Source organism: Salmo salar, chromosome ssa22 (assembly GCF_905237065.1).
Source record: "Salmo salar chromosome ssa22, Ssal_v3.1, whole genome shotgun sequence".
Lineage (NCBI taxonomy): Eukaryota > Metazoa > Chordata > Actinopteri > Salmoniformes > Salmonidae > Salmo > Salmo salar.
Genome location: NC_059463.1, coordinates 30,245,694 through 30,264,663, shown reverse-complemented (window position 1 = coordinate 30,264,663; position 18,970 = coordinate 30,245,694). Strand labels below are relative to the sequence as shown.

General features: G+C 43.1%; 1 protein-coding gene across 7 annotated transcripts in view; it reads left to right on the top strand.

The window, feature by feature from the left end:
* LOC106583145 (collagen alpha-1(VII) chain) overlaps positions 1–18,970 on the top strand; it is a 134,873-nt gene that overhangs the window by 36,649 nt on the left and 79,254 nt on the right. For all 7 annotated transcript variants that reach the window (XR_006761282.1, XM_045705131.1, XM_045705130.1 and 4 more), the window contains exons 3-10: positions 1,719–1,899; positions 2,090–2,246; positions 2,336–2,429; positions 3,201–3,359; positions 3,521–3,678; positions 4,361–4,490; positions 11,476–11,595; positions 16,011–16,166. Coding sequence is in view for 6 of the 7 variants with exons in the window: in XM_045705131.1 (XP_045561087.1) it covers positions 1,719–1,899; positions 2,090–2,246; positions 2,336–2,429; positions 3,201–3,359; positions 3,521–3,678; positions 4,361–4,490; positions 11,476–11,595; positions 16,011–16,166 (1,155 nt within the window). In the remaining variant the exon portion in view is untranslated. The remainder of the gene's footprint in view (positions 1–1,718; positions 1,900–2,089; positions 2,247–2,335; positions 2,430–3,200; positions 3,360–3,520; positions 3,679–4,360; positions 4,491–11,475; positions 11,596–16,010; positions 16,167–18,970) is intronic.

The following is an 18,970-nucleotide window of genomic DNA, read 5'->3' as shown; positions in this document are numbered from 1 at the left end:
TCAATTTCCATTCTCCTAATTTCAAGTTCAAACTTCATCTGTCTCTCTTTATCTTTTTGCTCCACTTCTAACCGGGCCAGCCTCACCTTCAACCTAGCGGTCCCGCCTGAATGACCTGAAGCAGAAGATAAAGGATCGAATCGGGGCAATGTAAAGGGGGTACGAGCAACCCCTTCCTCCGCCCTGTCCGCCGACTTGGCGTCGGAAGGTCTACCCGTCTCCTCTCCTGAAGCCTCCCTCATCATCTTTCAACGAAAGAATGTGTTCTCTCACTAAACCCTCCCTGACTAGCACCAAAAGCTCACCCTATAGGGCTTTCTCAGGGATAACAAACCCATAATGGTCAGCTACAGCTAAAAGGTCTGCTTTCCGAAACCTCACCAAAGAATCAATAGAGGGCGCTTCAAAAAACTTGGAGATGGCTGAGGCAGCCATCTTGTACACAGAAGTCCACTAAACACACATAAACTAAACTAGTCACCCAAACTCACAACCTACCATCACACTTCAATCACAAATCACAGAGAGCTCAGTGCAGCAGGGTTCGGTGGGTTTAATGGAATCCCGGATGAACCCCCATTATGTTACACACGCCTCTAGATAGAGGGAACGCAACACCCTGCTACAACTTAACTCTCCGTGGTGTGAAAAAGGTATGGAAGTGTAGGTGTGAGCAAGGATGACAAAAAGGCAGAGAATACCGTTTACTGGGAATTTATTCCTTCACGCGGTAAGTTGAGGAAAAGGGGCTGGACGGAACCAAAGCAAAGAAACTAAATATCAAAGCCCCCACTCCTACCTTACCTGCCTACCCACTACTTACCTAACTAGTACCACCTGGTGCACTAACCAAAATACAGGGGATGGTCCACCCAGGTCTTTCCTAGTGTGTTATGACAATAAACTACTACGGGTATATGTATGCCCGCGGGCCTCTTGCCTAAGCACTCCCTAGGTGCCTTCCCCTTCCCCCCTGGGAACAAATGAAACAGAATATTCCAAATGTCTTCACAACAAACTGAGAAAAAACTATTAACTCAGGACATTAAAGAAGCTCTCTGAGCAACAAACTAACACAGAACATTAAAATCAGCTCTCACAGCAACAACTACACAGTACATACCAAATGTCTTAGCAACCACCAACATGCTATAACTCTCAACCATTATCTCTGGGTCTCCCAACAAATATCTCTCTGCAATCATCTCTTTCAACAGAACACTGGCTTATATAGCTTTAGGTGGGGTTGTTAATTGGAGACAGCTGCGTCCTGACGAGGGGGCGGGGTCAGCTCTCCAATCAGCAATGGGGCCGACCAATCAGCTGCTTGGAGAATTTCAGGAAGCCATTACCTGAAACACACTCACAAATATACAAACTACAACACAGAAACTGGGGAATGTAACAATGGCAGTGTCAGGATTTAGCGTAAGCAGCATGAGTCCATGCCCTCATGTAATGGTGTGGGGAATGTTTTCCTGGCACATGTTAGGTCCCTTGGCACCAATTGGGCAATGTTTCCATGCCCTGAGGAATTCAGGCTGTTCTGAAGGCAAAGGGGGGTCTGACCCGGTACTAAATGGGTGTACCGAATAAATTGGCATGTATGTCTGCACTAACTCTCTCTACTTGCTTCATCGTGGTAGCCTGCCCTACTTTAGCCCACATTTTAAACTCTCAGAGCTAAGCTACAGATGCACTAATGCACCTCTCTTTAGGCAGGTGTAATAATGTTGGAGCAGCAGACATAGTCTTCCTGATAGATGGCTCATCAAGTATCGGCAGGGCCAACTTCCTGCAGGTCAAGGGCTTCATGGCTGGCATCGTCAAGCCCTTTGCCAGCTCTGTGGGCCAATCAGGGATCCGCTTCGGGGCCGTGCAGTACAGCGACACCTCTAGGTCAGACACTGAGTCTCTTGTCTGTAATGTTTGTTTCTGCTAAAAATGATCTGTTTGTACAATACTTTCACATTAACACTTGACTCTTCTTTCTTGTCTGTTACCAATAGTTTTTTACCCCCTTAATAATGGTGAATGTTTTTCCCCAGGCGATGCAGTAGTTTATTGTTGTGTGTTTTGTCCCGTTCAGGGTGGAGTTCACCTTCACAACCTACCTGAATGGCACTGAGCTGGTCAGTGCTGTGGAGAACCTCAACTACAAGGGTGGCAACACTCGCACAGGTGCCGGCCTCAAATTTGTCGCTGACAACTTTTTCAACCCCACCTCCATCCGGAACGTCTCAAAGGTCTGACAGAGGGATAGAATGGAGTGAAAGACTGACTATATTTTGTCCTGTGACAGACCATGACATATTCCTCTCTCTCTCTGATGTAGGTCTGTATACTGATCACAGATGGAAAGTCTCAAGACAATGTAAGGGACCCAGCTCAGAAGCTGCGCAGTCTGGGAGTGGAGATGTTTGCAGTGGGTAGGTTTGTGAGGACAAATCAAATGAAAGTTAAAAAAAATATTTAACCTTTATTTAACTAAGCAAGTCAGTTAAGAACAAATTCTTATTTACAATGACGGCCTACTAGGGAACAGTGGGTTAACTGCCTTGTTCAGGGGCAGAACATATTTTTATCTTGTCAGCTCGGGGATTCAATCCAGCAACCTTTCAGTTACTGGCCCAACGCTCTAACCACTAGGCTACCTGCCACCACGCATGCACAGTATAAATGCTTACTTGCAAGCACTCCTCAACAGTGAGGTACAAATATCAATATCACAATAATCAAAGTCAAATGTCAGTCAGATAACAAAATCAAAATATTAACAAGTAAGTCAAAAAGTTGTACAAATATGAAATGTGCTATGTAAATTATGACAGTTATTTACAAGTAGTAAAGTGAATAGTGACTTCATTGAGCAGCTTAAATAAATAGTAACAGCAATGATGACCATAAGTGTGTACTTGTGTGTGAGTGTATGGGTTGGGTGTGTTGAGCGTCAGTGCAAGTAGTCTCATAAGGTGCAGGTGAATAGCAAGCAGGTCTGTGCAGGTAGCCAGCTAGGGTTAGCTATTCAGCTTCTACCTCCAAGCCATAAAACTGCTGTCTCAGAACCTGTTGGTCGAGACCTGATGCTCCGATACCGTCTGACTTGCCACATTGACTCATTAATCCCGACCACAAGCCTCAGGCGGTATATCTTGATAGTGTGTGTACAGTATTTGACTGGTTGTTTATGTCTCTGTCAGGTATAAAGAGTGCAGACCAGACTGAGTTGGCTCTGATAGCCACTCCTCCTCAGAGGGACTACACATTCTTTGTGGGGGACTTTAAGCTGCTCAACACACTGCTGTCCCTGGTGGGCCCACGTGTGTGTTCCAGCTCAGGTGGAGTCTATGCTAGCGATGGTAAAGACACACTGCCATACATTACACTGGAACATACTCAGCTCAGTACAATACATTGCTGTCTATTACACAATAAAAATCACCTCTCTATATGTATTTCCCTCATTGTCTTCACTCTCTTCCACTCTCCATCTCTTTCTCTTTCTCTCTTTTTCTGGCAGAGGCTTTCTCCGGTCCCTCTAACCTCCAGTTCTCAAGCCAGACCTCTGATTCGCTCAGGTTCCGGTGGACTCCCGCAGGGGGGCCTGTGAGTGGCTATGTGGTGCAGTACACGCCCCTTTCTGGCCTGGGCCAGCCAATTACAGCGGAGCTGCGTCAGGTGGGCACTGCTGGCTGGGGGGGGTGTTGTTCATTCCTGACTCAGGGGATGTGCAGCAGCTCATACTATAAATGTGACCCAGATTCTAATAGCTCATTGTAGTTTTGGGAGCCTGCTACATGGCAGACAGACAGAGAGACAGAGCGGGATTGGGTTGAGTAGGAACATGTTTTAATGGGTGGATCTAAAGTTTGATTGAGTTTCTGTGTCTGTGCAGATTAAACGTTGGCTGGAAAACAGTGAAATTCCCCTTCTGTGACTGTGTGTGTGTGTGTGTGTGTGTGTGTGTGTGTGTGTGTGTGTGTGTGTGTGTGCGCTTGTGTGTAATCATGATTCATGACCATAATAATGAATGACATTAGTGAACATTCACCTGAGTCAAAGGATTTGACAAAAGCTGTTGCTATGTTATGACATTGAATACCTATTTACAGCAGGAGCTTTGAATGTTGGCTTACATTTGTCAGAGGTGCACAAGTGCAATACTTAAGTTCCACAATCATGCTGTTTTTTGTGTCTTTGTAGTAAGGTTTATCTAGAGAGTGTCCACACACCTCGTTTCTCAGGTATAAACCAGTATCTGGTCAAAAACCAGCTGACACTGCAGCCCTCTTGTGAACCAGAACTATGCACCCCTGTCTCCTGTACTTACCCCTCTCTCCCACCCTGTCTACCCCTGCAGGAGACAGTGTCTGCAGGTCAGAGGAGCTTTGTGGCCAGAGAGCTGAAGTCAGGGACAGACTACCTGGTGACGGTCATCGCCCAATACCCCAACAGTGTGGGAGAGACTGTCTCTGCCAAGGCACGAACCAGTGAGTACACAGAGAGGGTGGGACAGAGGGAGAAGGGGAGGGAGGGGTAGGAGAGATGAGATGAGATAATTAGAAACCAAAGCACGAATAAGTGAGTACAGAGAGAGAGATGGAGGAAGAGGGGGGATGAAAGTGGGGAGGAGAGAAGGAGAGAGTGACATTAGCTGTTTCAAAAGCAGCATCTACTCTTCCTGGGGTCCACACAAAACATGAAACATGACATAATAGACAAGAACAGCTCAAGGACATAACTACATATATATATTTTTTAAGTCACACGTAGTCTACATATCAATACATACACACAAACTATCAGTTGAAGTAGGAAGTTCACAAACACTTAGGTTGGAGTCATGGAAACATGTTTTTCAACTACTCCACACATTTCTTGTTAACAAACTATAGTTTTGACAAGTCAGTTAGGATGTCTACTTTGTGCATGACACAAGTAATTTTTCAACAATTGTTTACAGACAGATTATTTAATTTATAATTCACTGTATCTCAATTCCAGTGGGTCAGAAGTTTACATACACTAAGTTGACTGTGCCTTTAAACAGCTTGGAAAATTCCAGAAAATGATGTCATGTCTTTAGAAGCTTCTGATTGACTCAAATGATGTCAATTAGCCTATTGGAGGTGTACCTGTGGATGTATTTCAAGGCCTTCCTTCAAACTCAGTGCCTCTTTGCTTGACATCATGGGAAAATCAAAAGAAATCAGCCAAGACCTCAGAAAAATAATTGTAGACCTCCACAAGTCTGGTTCATCCTTGGGGCAATTTCCAAATGCCTGTAGGTACCACGTTCATCTGTACAAACAATAGTACGGAAGTATAAACACCATGGGACCACGCAGCCGTCATACCGCTCAGGAAGCAGACGCGTTCGGTCTCCTAGAGATGAACGTATTTTGGTGCGAAAAGTGCAAATCAATCCCAGAACAACTGCAAAGGACTTTGTGAAGATGCTGGAGGAAACAGGTACAAAAGTATCTATATCCACAGTAAAATGAGTCCAATATCGACATAAGCTGGAAGGCCACTCAGCAAGGAAGAAGCCACTGTTCCAAAACTGCCATAAAAAAGCCAGACTACGGTTTGCAACTGCACATGGGGACAAAGATTGCACTTTTTGGAGAAATGTCCTCTGGTCTGATGAAACAAAAATAGAACTGTTTGGCCATAATGACCATCGTTATGTTTGGAGGAGAAAGGGGGATGTCACGTCCTGACCAGTAAAGGGGTTATTTGTTATTGTAGTTTGGTCAGGACGTGCCAGGGGGTGTTTGTTTTATGTGTTTCGGGGTTTTTTGGTTCATGTTCTATGTTAGTGTATTTCTATGTTCATTCTAGTTAGTCTATTTCTATGCTTAGTTTTTTGGTTTGACCTTCAATTGGAGGCAGCTGTTTCTTGTTGCCTCTAATTGAAGGTCCTATTTATAGGGGTGTTTTGTCTATGGGATTTGTGGGTAGTTGTTCCTTGTTTAGCTGTGTGCCTGACAGGACTGTTTTTCGTCGTTCTTTTTGTTCGTGTGTTTTTGTTTTGTTTCTTCAATAAAAGAGAAAATGAGCATACATATCCCCGCTGCATTTTGGTCCAATTCATACGACGCACGTGACAGGAGAGGCTTGCAAGCCGAAGAACAGCATCCCAACCGTGAAACACGGGAGTGGCAGCATCATGTTGTGGGGGTGCTTTGCTGCAGGAGAGACTGGTGCTCTTCACAAAATAGATGGCATCACGAGGAAAGAAAATGATGTGTATATATTGAAGTAACATCTCAAGACGTCAGTCAGGAAGTTAAAGCTTGGTCGCAAATGGGTCTTCCAAATGGACAATGACTCCAAGCATACTTCCGAAGAGGTGGCAAAATGGCTTAAGGACAACAAAGTCAAGGTATTGGAGAGGCCAGCACAAAGCCCTGACCTCAATCCTATAGAAAATGTGTGGGCAGAACTGAGAAAATGTGTGCGAGCAAGTAGGCCTACAAACCTGACACCAGCTCTGTCAGGAGGAATGGGCCAAAATCCACCCAACTTATCGTGGGAAGCTTGTGGAAGGCCACCCGAAACGTTTGACCCAAGTTAAACAATTTGTAAAGGCAATGCTACCAAATACCAATTGAGTGTGTGTAAACTTCTGACCCACTGGGAATGTGATGAAAGAAATAAAAGCTGAACTAAATCATTCTCTCTACTATTATTCTGACATTTCACATTCTTAAAATAAAGTGGTGATCTTAACTGAACTAAGACAGGGAATTTTTACTAGCATTAAATGTCAGGAATTGTGAAAAACTGAGTTTAAATGTATTTGGCTAAGGTGTATGTAAACTTCCGACTTCAACTGTAGGTCAAGTAGGTGAGAGGCATGGTGCTGCGAGGTGTTGCTTTATCTGTTTTCTGAAACCAGGTTTGCTGTTTATTTGAGCAATATGAGATGGAACGGAGTTCCATGCAATAATGGCTCTATATAATACTGTACGCTTTCTTGAATTTATTCTGGATTTGAGGACTGTGAAAAGACCCCTGATGGCATGTCTGGTGGGGTATGTGTGTGTGTCGACATGTGTCGACATGCTGTGTGTAAGTTGACTATGCAAAAAATGTGGGATTTTCAACACATTGTTTCTTATAAAAAGAAGTGATGCAGTCAGTCTCTCCTCAGCTGTTAGCCAAGAGAGACTGGCATGCATAGTATTTATTTCAGCCCTCTGATTACAAAAACTAGAGCCTGCAGAACTTGCTTTTTGGAGTGTGGTGTCAAAAAAGCAGAGCATGTCTTTATTATGAACAGACCTCTCCCCATCTGTATAACCATTGAATCTATATGTTTGACCATGACTGTTTACAATCTAAGGTAGAGCCAAGTAATTTTGCCTCCTTGACTTGTTCAATAGCCACACAATTTATCTGAGGCCTAGAACTTAGGGAATGATTTGAACCAACTACAATGCTCTTACTTTTAGAGATATTCAGGACCAGTTTATTACTGGCCACCCATTCCAAAACAGACTGCAACTCTTTGTTATGGGTTTCCGTGACTTTATTAGCTGTGGTTGCTGATGCCTATATGGTTAAATCACCAGCATACATGGACACACTTGCTTTGTTTAATTTCAGTGGCAGGTCATTGGTAAAAATAGAAAAGACTACAGGACCTAGAGAGCTGCCCTGTGGTACACCACACTTTACATGTTTGACATTAGAGAAGCTTCCATTAAAGAAAACCCTTTGAGTTCTATTAGATAGATAGCTCTTAATCCACGATATGGCAGAGGTTGAAAAGCCATAACACATATGTTTTTTTCAACAACAGGTTAAGGTCAATAATATCAAAGGCTGCACTTAAATCTAACAGTACACCTCACACAATCTTCTTATTATCAATTTCTTTCAAACAATCATCAGCATTTGTGTCAGTGCAGTACATGTTGAGTGCCCTTCTCAATAAGCATGCTGAAAGACTGTTGTTAATTTGTTTACAGAAAAATAGCTTTGTTTTTGGTCAAGCACCATTTTTTCCAACAGTTTGCTAAGCGCTGGCAGCAAGCTTATAGGTATGCTGTTAGAACCATTAAAGGCCGCTTTACCACTCTTGGGTAGTGGAATTATTTTGGCCTCCCTCCAGGCCGGAGGACAGTGACTTTCCTCTATTCTCAGATTAAAGATATGACAGAGTGGCTATAAAGTCAGCTACCATCCTCAGTAGCTTTCCATCTAAGTTGTCAGTGCCAGGAGGTTTGTCATAATTGATCGATAACACTAATTTTCCCACCTCTCCCAAACTAACTTTACAAAATTCAAACTTGCAATGCTTTTCTTTCATTATTAGTTTTTTTATGCATGAATACGATGGCTCACTGTTTGTTTGTTGTTGGTTCGTTGTTGTTCTGTTTTACCTCATTTCTACCAGCATGTCACATGTGCAACCAGAGGGGAAAAAAACTATAGACCACCTTTACTCCACACATAGAGACGCGTACTGTTAGGTTCTAATTCTCAGAGTAAATAACTCTACGGACACTATGAAAGCTTAACCAAGTTTAATTATTCCCAGAGGATCAATACAGCTGCATGAGACAAAACATGTTTCCACCACCAAAAGTATATATACTCCAATTTAGGCACTCCTCCTTCTCTCCAATCCTTACATCTATTATGGTTCGACAGGAAGACGAAGTAATAGGGTAATAAACCATAATTTCTCCCATAAGGGGATCTGACCTGACCTCAACCCCTCATTTGCCTTATCCACAGATGCCCATCCGTATCCCCTATAGCAATTCTGTGACTTCCTCCCGTCCACCCAGCACATTCCAAAGCTGGCTCCTACACATAACCATTAACTTCTGATGTAAAAACCAGTCTCTAGGATAGCAATGTTCCAAGTTTAACCCAGAATCCAACAGTACAAAGTTCTCCCTCACCCTCCATTTGGCAAATCTGACTGTAATGCTGTCCTCCTGATTCCTGCTTACAAGCAAAAACTCAAGCAGTAAGTACCAGTGACTAGAGCTGCTGCTATGCCCTCCAACGAACGATCAAACAGGCAAAGAGTCAATACAGGACTAAGATATAATCCTACTACACCGTCTCTGACGCTCATCGGATGTGGCAACTTCCAAACCATTACGGATTAAAAAGGGAAACCCAGCCGCGAGCTCCCCAGTGACGCGAGCCTACCAGACGAGCTAAATGCCTTCTATGCTCGCTTCGAGGCAAGCAACACCGAACCATGCATGAGAGCACCAGCTGTTCCGGACGACTGTGTGATCACACTCAACATTCACAAGGCCGCACGGCCAGACGGATTACCAGGACACATACTCAGAGCATGCGCTGACCAACTGCCAAGTGTCTTCACTGACATTTTCAACCTCTGTAATACCTACATGTTTCAAGCAGACCAACCTAGTCCTTGTGCCCAAGAACGCCAAGGTAACCTGCCTAAATGACTACCGCCCCATAGCACTCATGTCTGTAGCCATGAAGTGCTTTAAAAGGCTGGTCCTGGCTCACATCAACACCATCATCCCGGAAACCCTAGACCCACTACAATTTGCATACCACCCCAACAGATCCACAGAGGACACAATCTCTATTGCACTCCACACTGGCCTTTCCCACCTGGACAAAAGTAGCACCTATGTGAGAATGCTGTTCGTTGACTACAGCTCAGTGTTCAACACCATACTGCCCTCAAAGCTCATCACTAAGCTAAGGACCCTGGGACTGAACACCTCCCTCTGCAACTGGATCCTGGACTTTCTGATGGGATGCCCCCAGGTGGTAAGGGTAGGCAACAACACATCTGCCACGCTGATCCTCAACACCCTCAGGGGTGCACACTTAGTCCCCTCCTGTACTCCCTGTTCACCCACGACTGCGTGGCCCCACACGATTCCAACACCATCAGAAAGTTTGCCGACACAACGGTGGTAGGCCTAATCACCGACAACGAAGAGAGCCTATAGGGAGGAGGTCAGAGACTTGACAGTGTGCTGCCAGGACAACAACCTCTCCCTCAACGTGAGCAAGACAAAAGAGCTGATTGTGGACTACAGGAAAAGGAGGGCCAAGCACGCCTTTGGCCCTCATGGTCCAAACACACCAAGACAGTCGTGAAGAGGTCATGACAATGCCTATTTCCCTGCAGGAGACTGAAACAATTTGGCATGGGTCCTCAGATCATCAAAAAGTTATACAGCTGCACCATTGAGAGCCTCCTGACTGGTTGCATCACCACTTGGTATGGCAACTGCTCGGCATCCAACCGCAAGGCGCTAGAGGCTAGTGAGTACCATCCAGTACATCACTGGGGCCAAGCTTCCTGCCATCCAGGACCTCTATACTAGGGGTGTCACCCTAGTCATAGACTGTTTTCTCTGCTACCACACGGTAAGCGGTACCGGAGCGTCAAGTCCAAAAGGCTCCTTAACAGCTTCTACCCCCAAGCCATAAGACTGCTGAACAGTTAATCAAATGGCTACCCGGACGATTTGCATTGACCCAACCTTTTTTAACGCTGCTGCTACTCACTGTTTATTATCTACGCATAGTCACTTTACCCCTACCTACATGTACATATACCTCAACTAACCTGTACCCCCGCACATTGACTTGGTACTGGTACCCCCTGTATATAGCCTCGTTATTGTTATTTTATTGTAACTTTTTTTCTTGCTTTAGTTTATTTAAATTATTATTATATATTTTTTTAATATTCAGCATTGTTGGTTAAGGGCTTGTAAGTAAGCATTTCACGGTAAGGTCTACACCTGTTGTGTTGGATTTCATTTTGATATATACAATTTACAAAATACAATATAATACAAATATGCAAAATTACAAACACAGCAAAGTGGTCCTCAATCATCTGCCAATCAGCATGTTGAACTGCCTGAGAGGCACCAGTACATCCAGTTGTATGGAACTCTGTAGATTGTTCCATACCCCATGTATGGAAACTAAAAGCAAAGAAACTAAAAGCAGATTTACCTAACTCTGAGGAGACCAAAGAGATTTCCAGAGTTAGCCAACCCTGAGATCGGGTAGGGTTAGTCGTACATCAGAAGGTTGTTAATTATGTTAGGTATGGTGGGATTTTTTGTATGATATCTTTATAGATAAAAGAGAGCAATGAATCGACCTACAAGACTTCAGAGGGCCAGCATACTTTCTGGTAAAGAATGCAGTGATGTTTACTGAACCTGTCGCCCGTAATAAAACGAGGTGCGCTATGGTAAACTGCATCTAGCGGCTTTAATGAAGTGAAGAACCATATCATCCTCTCTCTCTCCACATGTCTTTCCTAAGTCACTCACTTCAAATACTCCCCCGTTTCTTCCCAATGTGTGATTCTCCCATGTGAAGCCATACCATCATCCTCATAGGATACGCCTCTTATCTGCCTCTCATCCCTCCCTATCCTCCATCATTGCTTTATCTCTCTCCCTCTGTTCTCCATCCCTTGTTTCTCAGAGTCTCTACCAGGGGTGTCTGGTCTTCGTCTAGTCCAGGCTGGTTTCTTCTCCCTCTCTCTGGGCTGGGATGCCCCCACATCACAGATCCAGGGCTATAGACTCACCTACGGACCCCGAGGTCAGACACACGCACGCACGCACACACATGCACACATACACACACACACTTACACACACACACACACACACACAATATGACTACTGCTTACTCTGATCATACTCAAATTCTTTACGCATGAAGGACAAATACCACACAACATTCTGTGGGCCATGCCAAGCCATGTTGTTAACTGTCATTATAAAATACTTAACTCCTCACACATCTCTTTTTGGCTGGTGAGAGTGTAACAGAGAGGGAGAGGAGGGATAAGGATAATAGATAATAGAGAACCTGCATGTGGCAAATTAAGACAAGTAAATCTGTGTGAAGATTTATGGACATCAGGGTAGTATGCAGTACTATGGTAGAGATGAGATGTTGTCTCACATTATACTGCCCCCCGGCTCTCCCTGTCTATCAGAAGAGTTTTATTGCCCAATCATTACCACAAATAAATACCACATACACTTTTACAGAAAGCTTTACAGAGACTTTAAAAACTGTGCAGTAGAGACTAAGGGAGACTTCAGGTCTGTGAATTAATGATTGAATGTAGAGGCTGAATCTGAAGAGGAGATAATGTGGCTGCAATTTGTGATACGTTAAGACAAAAAGGGATGTGTTATGTTAAATAGTGTGAGGTGCGTGGCATGACGTGAGAAAAAAAACCCTACACACACACACACACACACACACACACACACACACACCATAACTAAGCGTGACAGCTCCGTCCATGAGTCAGGGCATGGCAGGAGTACCAGTCTCACATGGAGAACCTACAGTATCGGAGGAGAGACTGGCACTCTTGTGTGTGTTAGTTTTAAGTTAGGTCAGTGTGTATTCTGCAAGGAGATGTGGGATGTTCCTACCTGTCTCTGTGTATCCCACTGCAAGCCCTAATCCATGCAACCAATACACCCACACCCACAGTACCACACACCCTCTGTTTACCTTGTCTGTGGTAGGATGAAGATCTATGGCTCCAGGCAACACATTCCTCTAAGGCTGGCCCGTTGCCTTGGTGACAGTCTGACAGGCTGGGTGGGGCAAGTGTTGCTTCAGTCTGCAGGTCATGGTACTGACTAGGGCTGTTGCAATGACCGTATTACCACCACACCGGCGTGAAGGCAGTCAAATTCCACATGACCATTTAGTAACAGTAATTAGCTTCTCCAAACTATGATGCTGCTGCTGGTCATTAATAGCCTACCAAACTTTAAAACTGCCTGGTACTGGTACTCAGCACTGTATTGTCCCTCTAATCACGTTGACATCAATGCAAATGTTTTTCGAAAATCTAATCAAACACTTCATGAGAGCCCATGAGCTCATGTTGCGCAACATTTCTATAGGCTATGCCATTGCGGGAGAAAACAGAGTGATGGCCACTAAAAATAAGAGGATCCCATCAGCTTTTTATCAGCTAGGCCTGCTATATTTATTTCTCAACTTTCCTAATATTAAGCACATTGCTTATATTTACAACAGGAGTATAGCCTACCTGGCTGGCATGAAAATAAACCATGGTGCATAGAATAGTCTGATGGGTGACAATATTAGCCTATCACTTATAATATTATATATTATCACTTGTGAATGATGTTCAGCATAAGAAACAAAGCCTTTTTTTTTACTTTTTAGAATCATAGTTGCACACCTCATGTAGCCTAGCCCATAGGCCTTTATGTTTTGATAAGGTTTGTATCACAACTAAAGTGGCCAAATAACTTTTTAAAATTAAGCACATTAATCCGCTTTACAAGGGGTGTAGAGCTTAACTGGCATACATAAGCAGCACCATAAGTTTGGGGAAGATCATTTTCACCATAAAAATGCACCTTTATAATAAAAGCACTACATGCATAATCACATTTGCAGTCACTTATGATAATGGTGCTTTCTGCTAATGGAACATACGTGCTTATAGCCTACTGCCATGTGCGCATTGCTGCACTTATAATGTGAAGAAATAGCCTAGTAGTTTATCAACATTTTAAGCTAAACGTTCTAATCTGCTGTGTCAGCCACATTACATAAAGTTTTTGTTGATGCTATTGGTTGTATTAATTTGGGATCTATTGCATCCCACAACTGTCCCAGACTATGTTTGGAATATTTATTTCTCGCACAGACTATAATAGGTTGACTTTTGTACTATGGGGGATAGTAGGGTGACATAAATACAATTAAAATAAATACAATAAAATAAGTGCTTTTGCTGTTCGTTAGGCCTACTCATCTTGTTCGCTGATGAAAAGTAAATGTGGACAGTTCCTCCAATATCTTCAATATGCACCTCGGAATTGGATAAGGACGCGCTCAGTTGCGTACCGGATGTGCTTGCAGTCCAAACACTTAAAAGACAAACCCTATCCCTCAGCCCTAAAATTAAGTGGACACTTCTGATGACGTTTCATGACGCCTGACGAGTATACACTTGCGTCTGCTAAATTACTAAATGGACCACCCTTGCCCGGAAATTCATCACTCGTTCATCCCGCGATAATTGTGTTTTCAGCCACTGGTAGCTGGTGTTCAGCCACTGGAGGGTGCTTTATATGCACTACAGTCAATTATGATTGCATGTCTACTAACATTAAATATATCATTATAAATATATGCCTGCTGTATGATAGCTAGCAAATGAATTAGCTAAATAACGTTAGCCTGCCTAGCTGGAACTTCTGAAGAAGGAAAATGTTTTATTTCTACAATTTCCAATAGCTAACCAAACAAAAACATAATTACTTTTACGAGACGTGTTTGTGCCGTCACGTGCATTAGTAGCACAATTTCTAACTTATTTACATTCGTTTTTACTTGGGATTCCCCCAAGGGCATAAGGCGAGAGTAAGTGGACGAGGGTGTGTCTTTTATGAGTTTGAACCATAGCCTTTGTCTGTCTTCACTTGTATGCAGCCTGTGAGAAAGACCCGATCAGATGAAGGAGAGCCGAGTGAGTGAGAAATGCTTCAGATTACGCAGCACTCCGGGCTGCAAAAGGCATGGATTTTGTTAGGGTGCATAATGGCCACAAAGGGGATACCGCAGTGAAATTCGAGGCATTATCAAGTGCTTGTCAAATTGTGAATGAGAGACTATTGGAGTACAGCCTGCGCAAAAAACAAAGCAGAGCTCATGCCTTTCAAGCCACTTTTTTAAAATCATCATTAGAGTCTCATCATGCAGCCTTACTGTCACGGTTGTTGTCGGTGAATGAGGACCAAAACGCAGCAGGTACGTGAATGCTCATCTTGATTTTTAATTATCTTCAAAAATGAACATACAAAATAACAAAACCGAAAAACGAACAACTAACAAACAGTCTGGCAAAGCAAAGCTCAACACAGAACAATCACACACACAAACACACCCTAATATATGGGACTCTCAATCAAAGGCAGATAGACAACACCTGCCTTCAACTGAGAGTCCCAACCCCAATTAACCAAACATAGAAACACACACACCAGACTAACCATAGAATACAAACACATAGACCATCAACCAAAAACCCGGAAATACTCAATCAAACACCCTTTACACAAACACACCACCCCGAACCACATAAAACAAATACCCTCTGCCACGTCCTGACCAAACTACAAAAACAATTAACCTTATACTGGCCAGGACGTGACACTTACAATGTATTACAAATCAAAACATAGAGTCCCAACGTTTGTAGAACAACCAAAGTTACATTAATAACTCTAAATTAAGCATATAGGAGTAAGTATTTCTTAGTTAACCGCTCAACACAGAATAGCCACATGTGTGCACTCCCTGAAATCGTTTGTAGAAAATATCATTTCTATTTTATTTAGCTTTGTTCAATCGTATTCTTCATACTATAATATAAAATAATGCCACGGAATTATAAGCAAATCGTGTCTGCTAAACGAACTAGTGTAGCCCACAGCCATTTGGCATAGCCACATCAGGACCTAACATCAGGACAACTCAAAGTATGCTATTCTTTTCATCTGAAATAGACTACATTTTCTTCATAGCATGCTTCTTTAGACCTGTCTAAAATAAATAATGGATTTATGTGAAGGTGTAGGCTATATTACATGGATTTATTAGACATTTTTAAATGGCTTGTAGGCTATGTGTGGAAGCCAGGAGATGCTAAATGTGTTTATGTTAATTAGCCATCAATTACCGTGAGACCAACAGTTATTTGCTTGACAATCACCAGCTGACAGAATTTCGTGAACACCACAGCCCTAGTACTGACAGACAGGTGGACAGACAGACAGACAGACACAAATTCACACACACTGTTTTTGCTCTTTCTTATATCATACACATGTACTACAAGTATAAGCAACTGCATTTAAAAATGTGAATAGTGAGCTGTCTATTTACTTGTTTGTTGCCTCCTCTAACCCTTGTGTGATTGGCTGGCTATGATTGATTGACAGGTCAGCCTGCAGCCCAGCTATTGGAGCAGTCTCTGGCTGCAGACTCCACCTCTGTCACCCTGGAGAGGCTACTGCCAGACACAGAGTACGCCCTCACCCTATACCCCTTGTTCCCCCGAAACTCTGTCTCCCCCGCCACCCTCACCTCACGCACATGTAAGTACACCTCACCCTCTCTCCCATTACCCTCAGTCAGTACTGTATGATGCATCATTATATCATCTTCAGTTTTAAGTGCACTTAACATTATTGGTGTGAATCATTGCTTTTCAATGGTAAAGAAGCACAGAAGTTCTACAGTTGGCATACAACAAAAGAGATTTGTGCTGCAAAGCTCCTGTGCTTGAACTTTCCATGCTCCTGAGCCTGCCGTTACAGCAAGCACAGTGCCTTGTGCCAGTAATGTGAAAGCTACATTAAAGTAACTATCTAGTGTTTCCAGATGTCTATGAAATATGAGCTATAATTAATTACAATAAAATTGTGAGTTTTAATTCCAAAAAAAGTACATTAAGTACCGTAAAACTTCAATAAAACGCAGTCTCAAATAGCCGCACAACACCACACATTTCAGCAAATAAAATTTCAAATAAACACTGGGTGTAAATGAATTGTTTACGAGGTTACCAGGAATTACCATTAATTGTCTATGAGTTTTAATGTTTGATTTGTTAAACATTTTTAGTAATTTAGCAGATGCTCTTATACAGAACACCTTACAGTTAGTGCATTCATCTTTAGATAGCTAGGTGGGAGTAAGTACATTTTTCCTCAATAACGTAGCTATCAGTAGAGTCAGAGAATCAAGTGCAAGTGGTGGTCATTTTTTATTTATTATATTTTTTATGGGGGGGATTATTTAATATACTGTTTGAAGAGGTAGGGTTTCAGATGTTTTCAGAAGATGGGCTCTGGTTCAACCATTGGGGTCCTAGGACAGAGAAGAGCTTGACTAGGCTGAGCGGTAGCTGCCCTCGCGTAGGGGTGGGAGGGCCAAGAGACCTGAGTTGGCAGAACGGAGTGCTCGGGTTGGGGTGTAGGGTTTGAGCATAGCCTGAAGGTAGGGAGGGGCAGTTCCTCTTGCTGTTCCGTAGGTAAGAACCATGGTCTTGTAGTGGATGCGAGTTTCGAATGGAAGCCAGTGGAGTGTGCGAACGAGGTGGTGACATGAGAGAATTTGGGAAGGTACGTTACATTAAATAATTCAGTAATAACAACAACAACAAAATATGGCAATAATTTTGTTTTTATTGCCAGTAAGAACCTTCTAGCCATTGACTGTTAACAGCTGTGAACTGCTAGCTAACTGGCAAGCACAAAAACAGTCAACAACTACGGGAGTACAGACCCCTAGAAATCGGCTGATCGCCGTCTAGTGGCAAAAGTAAGAACTGCCGAAAATGCACAGCAAAAGAGGATTATTATAAGAATTTTTTATAGAGGCATTCTAAGACAAATAAACTTGACAGTGTGTAAATTATAACACAGAAGTGCAGGAAATGAATACGTTTATAAAAAAACTGGAAGTGAATGCTGAAATTAAACAATTAATTATGTAAATGAGCAAAAGCTGTGTGCAATAAGCAAATAGACGCCTGGCTCAAATAGCAGCCTGTCTCTAATAAGAGCCTTTTGTGTTGAGTGATTTTATCAAATAAACGCCTGGCCTATTACTTGAAGTTTTACGGTATGTTAAAAAGCAGATTTTCTGTGTTGTATACCGGTCATAAAAAATCAGAATTTGAGTAGACTGCTGTTTGGCCAGCTCATCCTACCCAGGAGGTTGACATCATGTTCTATGAGGAAATAGCGAGCATTTTTTAAAACAGTCTGTTTGAGGTTGGGTTTTTCAAGTGTTTTTTTTTCCTTCTCCGATTTATGCTTTGGCTACAAATACGAGTATGGGACAAGTCAAAAATATTATTTGGGTACAAGTAAACAGAATATTAACTTTTAAAAGTGAGATTGTCACTGGACAATTACTTTAAGAGGAAATCATGTGGAACTGTTTTTGTACGGATGAGGGAGATTTCATGCTGTGTGCTTAGGTTTGTTGTCCTGTTAGAAGTCAACCTTCGCCCCAGTCTGAGGACCTGAGCGCTCTGGAGCAGGTTTTCATCTAGGATCTCTCTGTACTTTGCTCCATTCATCTTTCCCTCGATCCTGACTAGTCTTCCAGTCCCTGCCACTGAAAAACATCCCCACAGCATGATGCTGCCACCACCATGCTTCATCGTAGGGATGGTGCCAGATTTCCTTCAGACGTGATGCTTGGCATTTAGGCCAAAGAGTTCAATCTTGGCTTCATCAGACCAGAGAATCTTGTTTCTCATGGTCTGAGAGTCATTAGGTGCCTTTTGGCAAACTCCAGCGGGCTGTCATCTGCCTTTTACTTAGGAGTGGCTTCCGTCTGGCCACTACCATAAAGGCCTGATTGGTGGAGTGCTGCAGAGATGGTTGTCCTTCTGGAAGGTTCTCCCATCTCCACAGGATAACTTTAGAGCTCTGTCAGAGTGACCATCGGGTTCTTGGTCACCTCCCTGACCAAGGCCGTTTTCCTCTGATTACTCAGTTTGGTCGGGCGGCCAGCTCTAGGAAGAGTCTTGCTGGTTCCAAACTTCTTCCATTTAAGAATGATGGAGGCCACTGTGCTCTTGGGGACCTTCAGTGCTGCAGAAATGTTTTGGTACCCTTCCCCAGATCTGTGCCTCGACACAATCCTGCCTCGAACCTCTACGAACAATTCCTTCAATTCCTTCCATGGCTTGGTTTTTGCTTTGACGTGCACTGTCAACTGTGCGATGTTATATAGACAGGTGTGTGCCTATCCAAATCATGTCCAATCAATTGAATTTACCACAAGTGGACTCCAATCAAGTTGGAGAAGCATCTCAAGGATGATCAAGGGAAACAGGATGCACCTGAGCTCAATTTCGAGTCTCATAGCAAAGGGTCTAAAT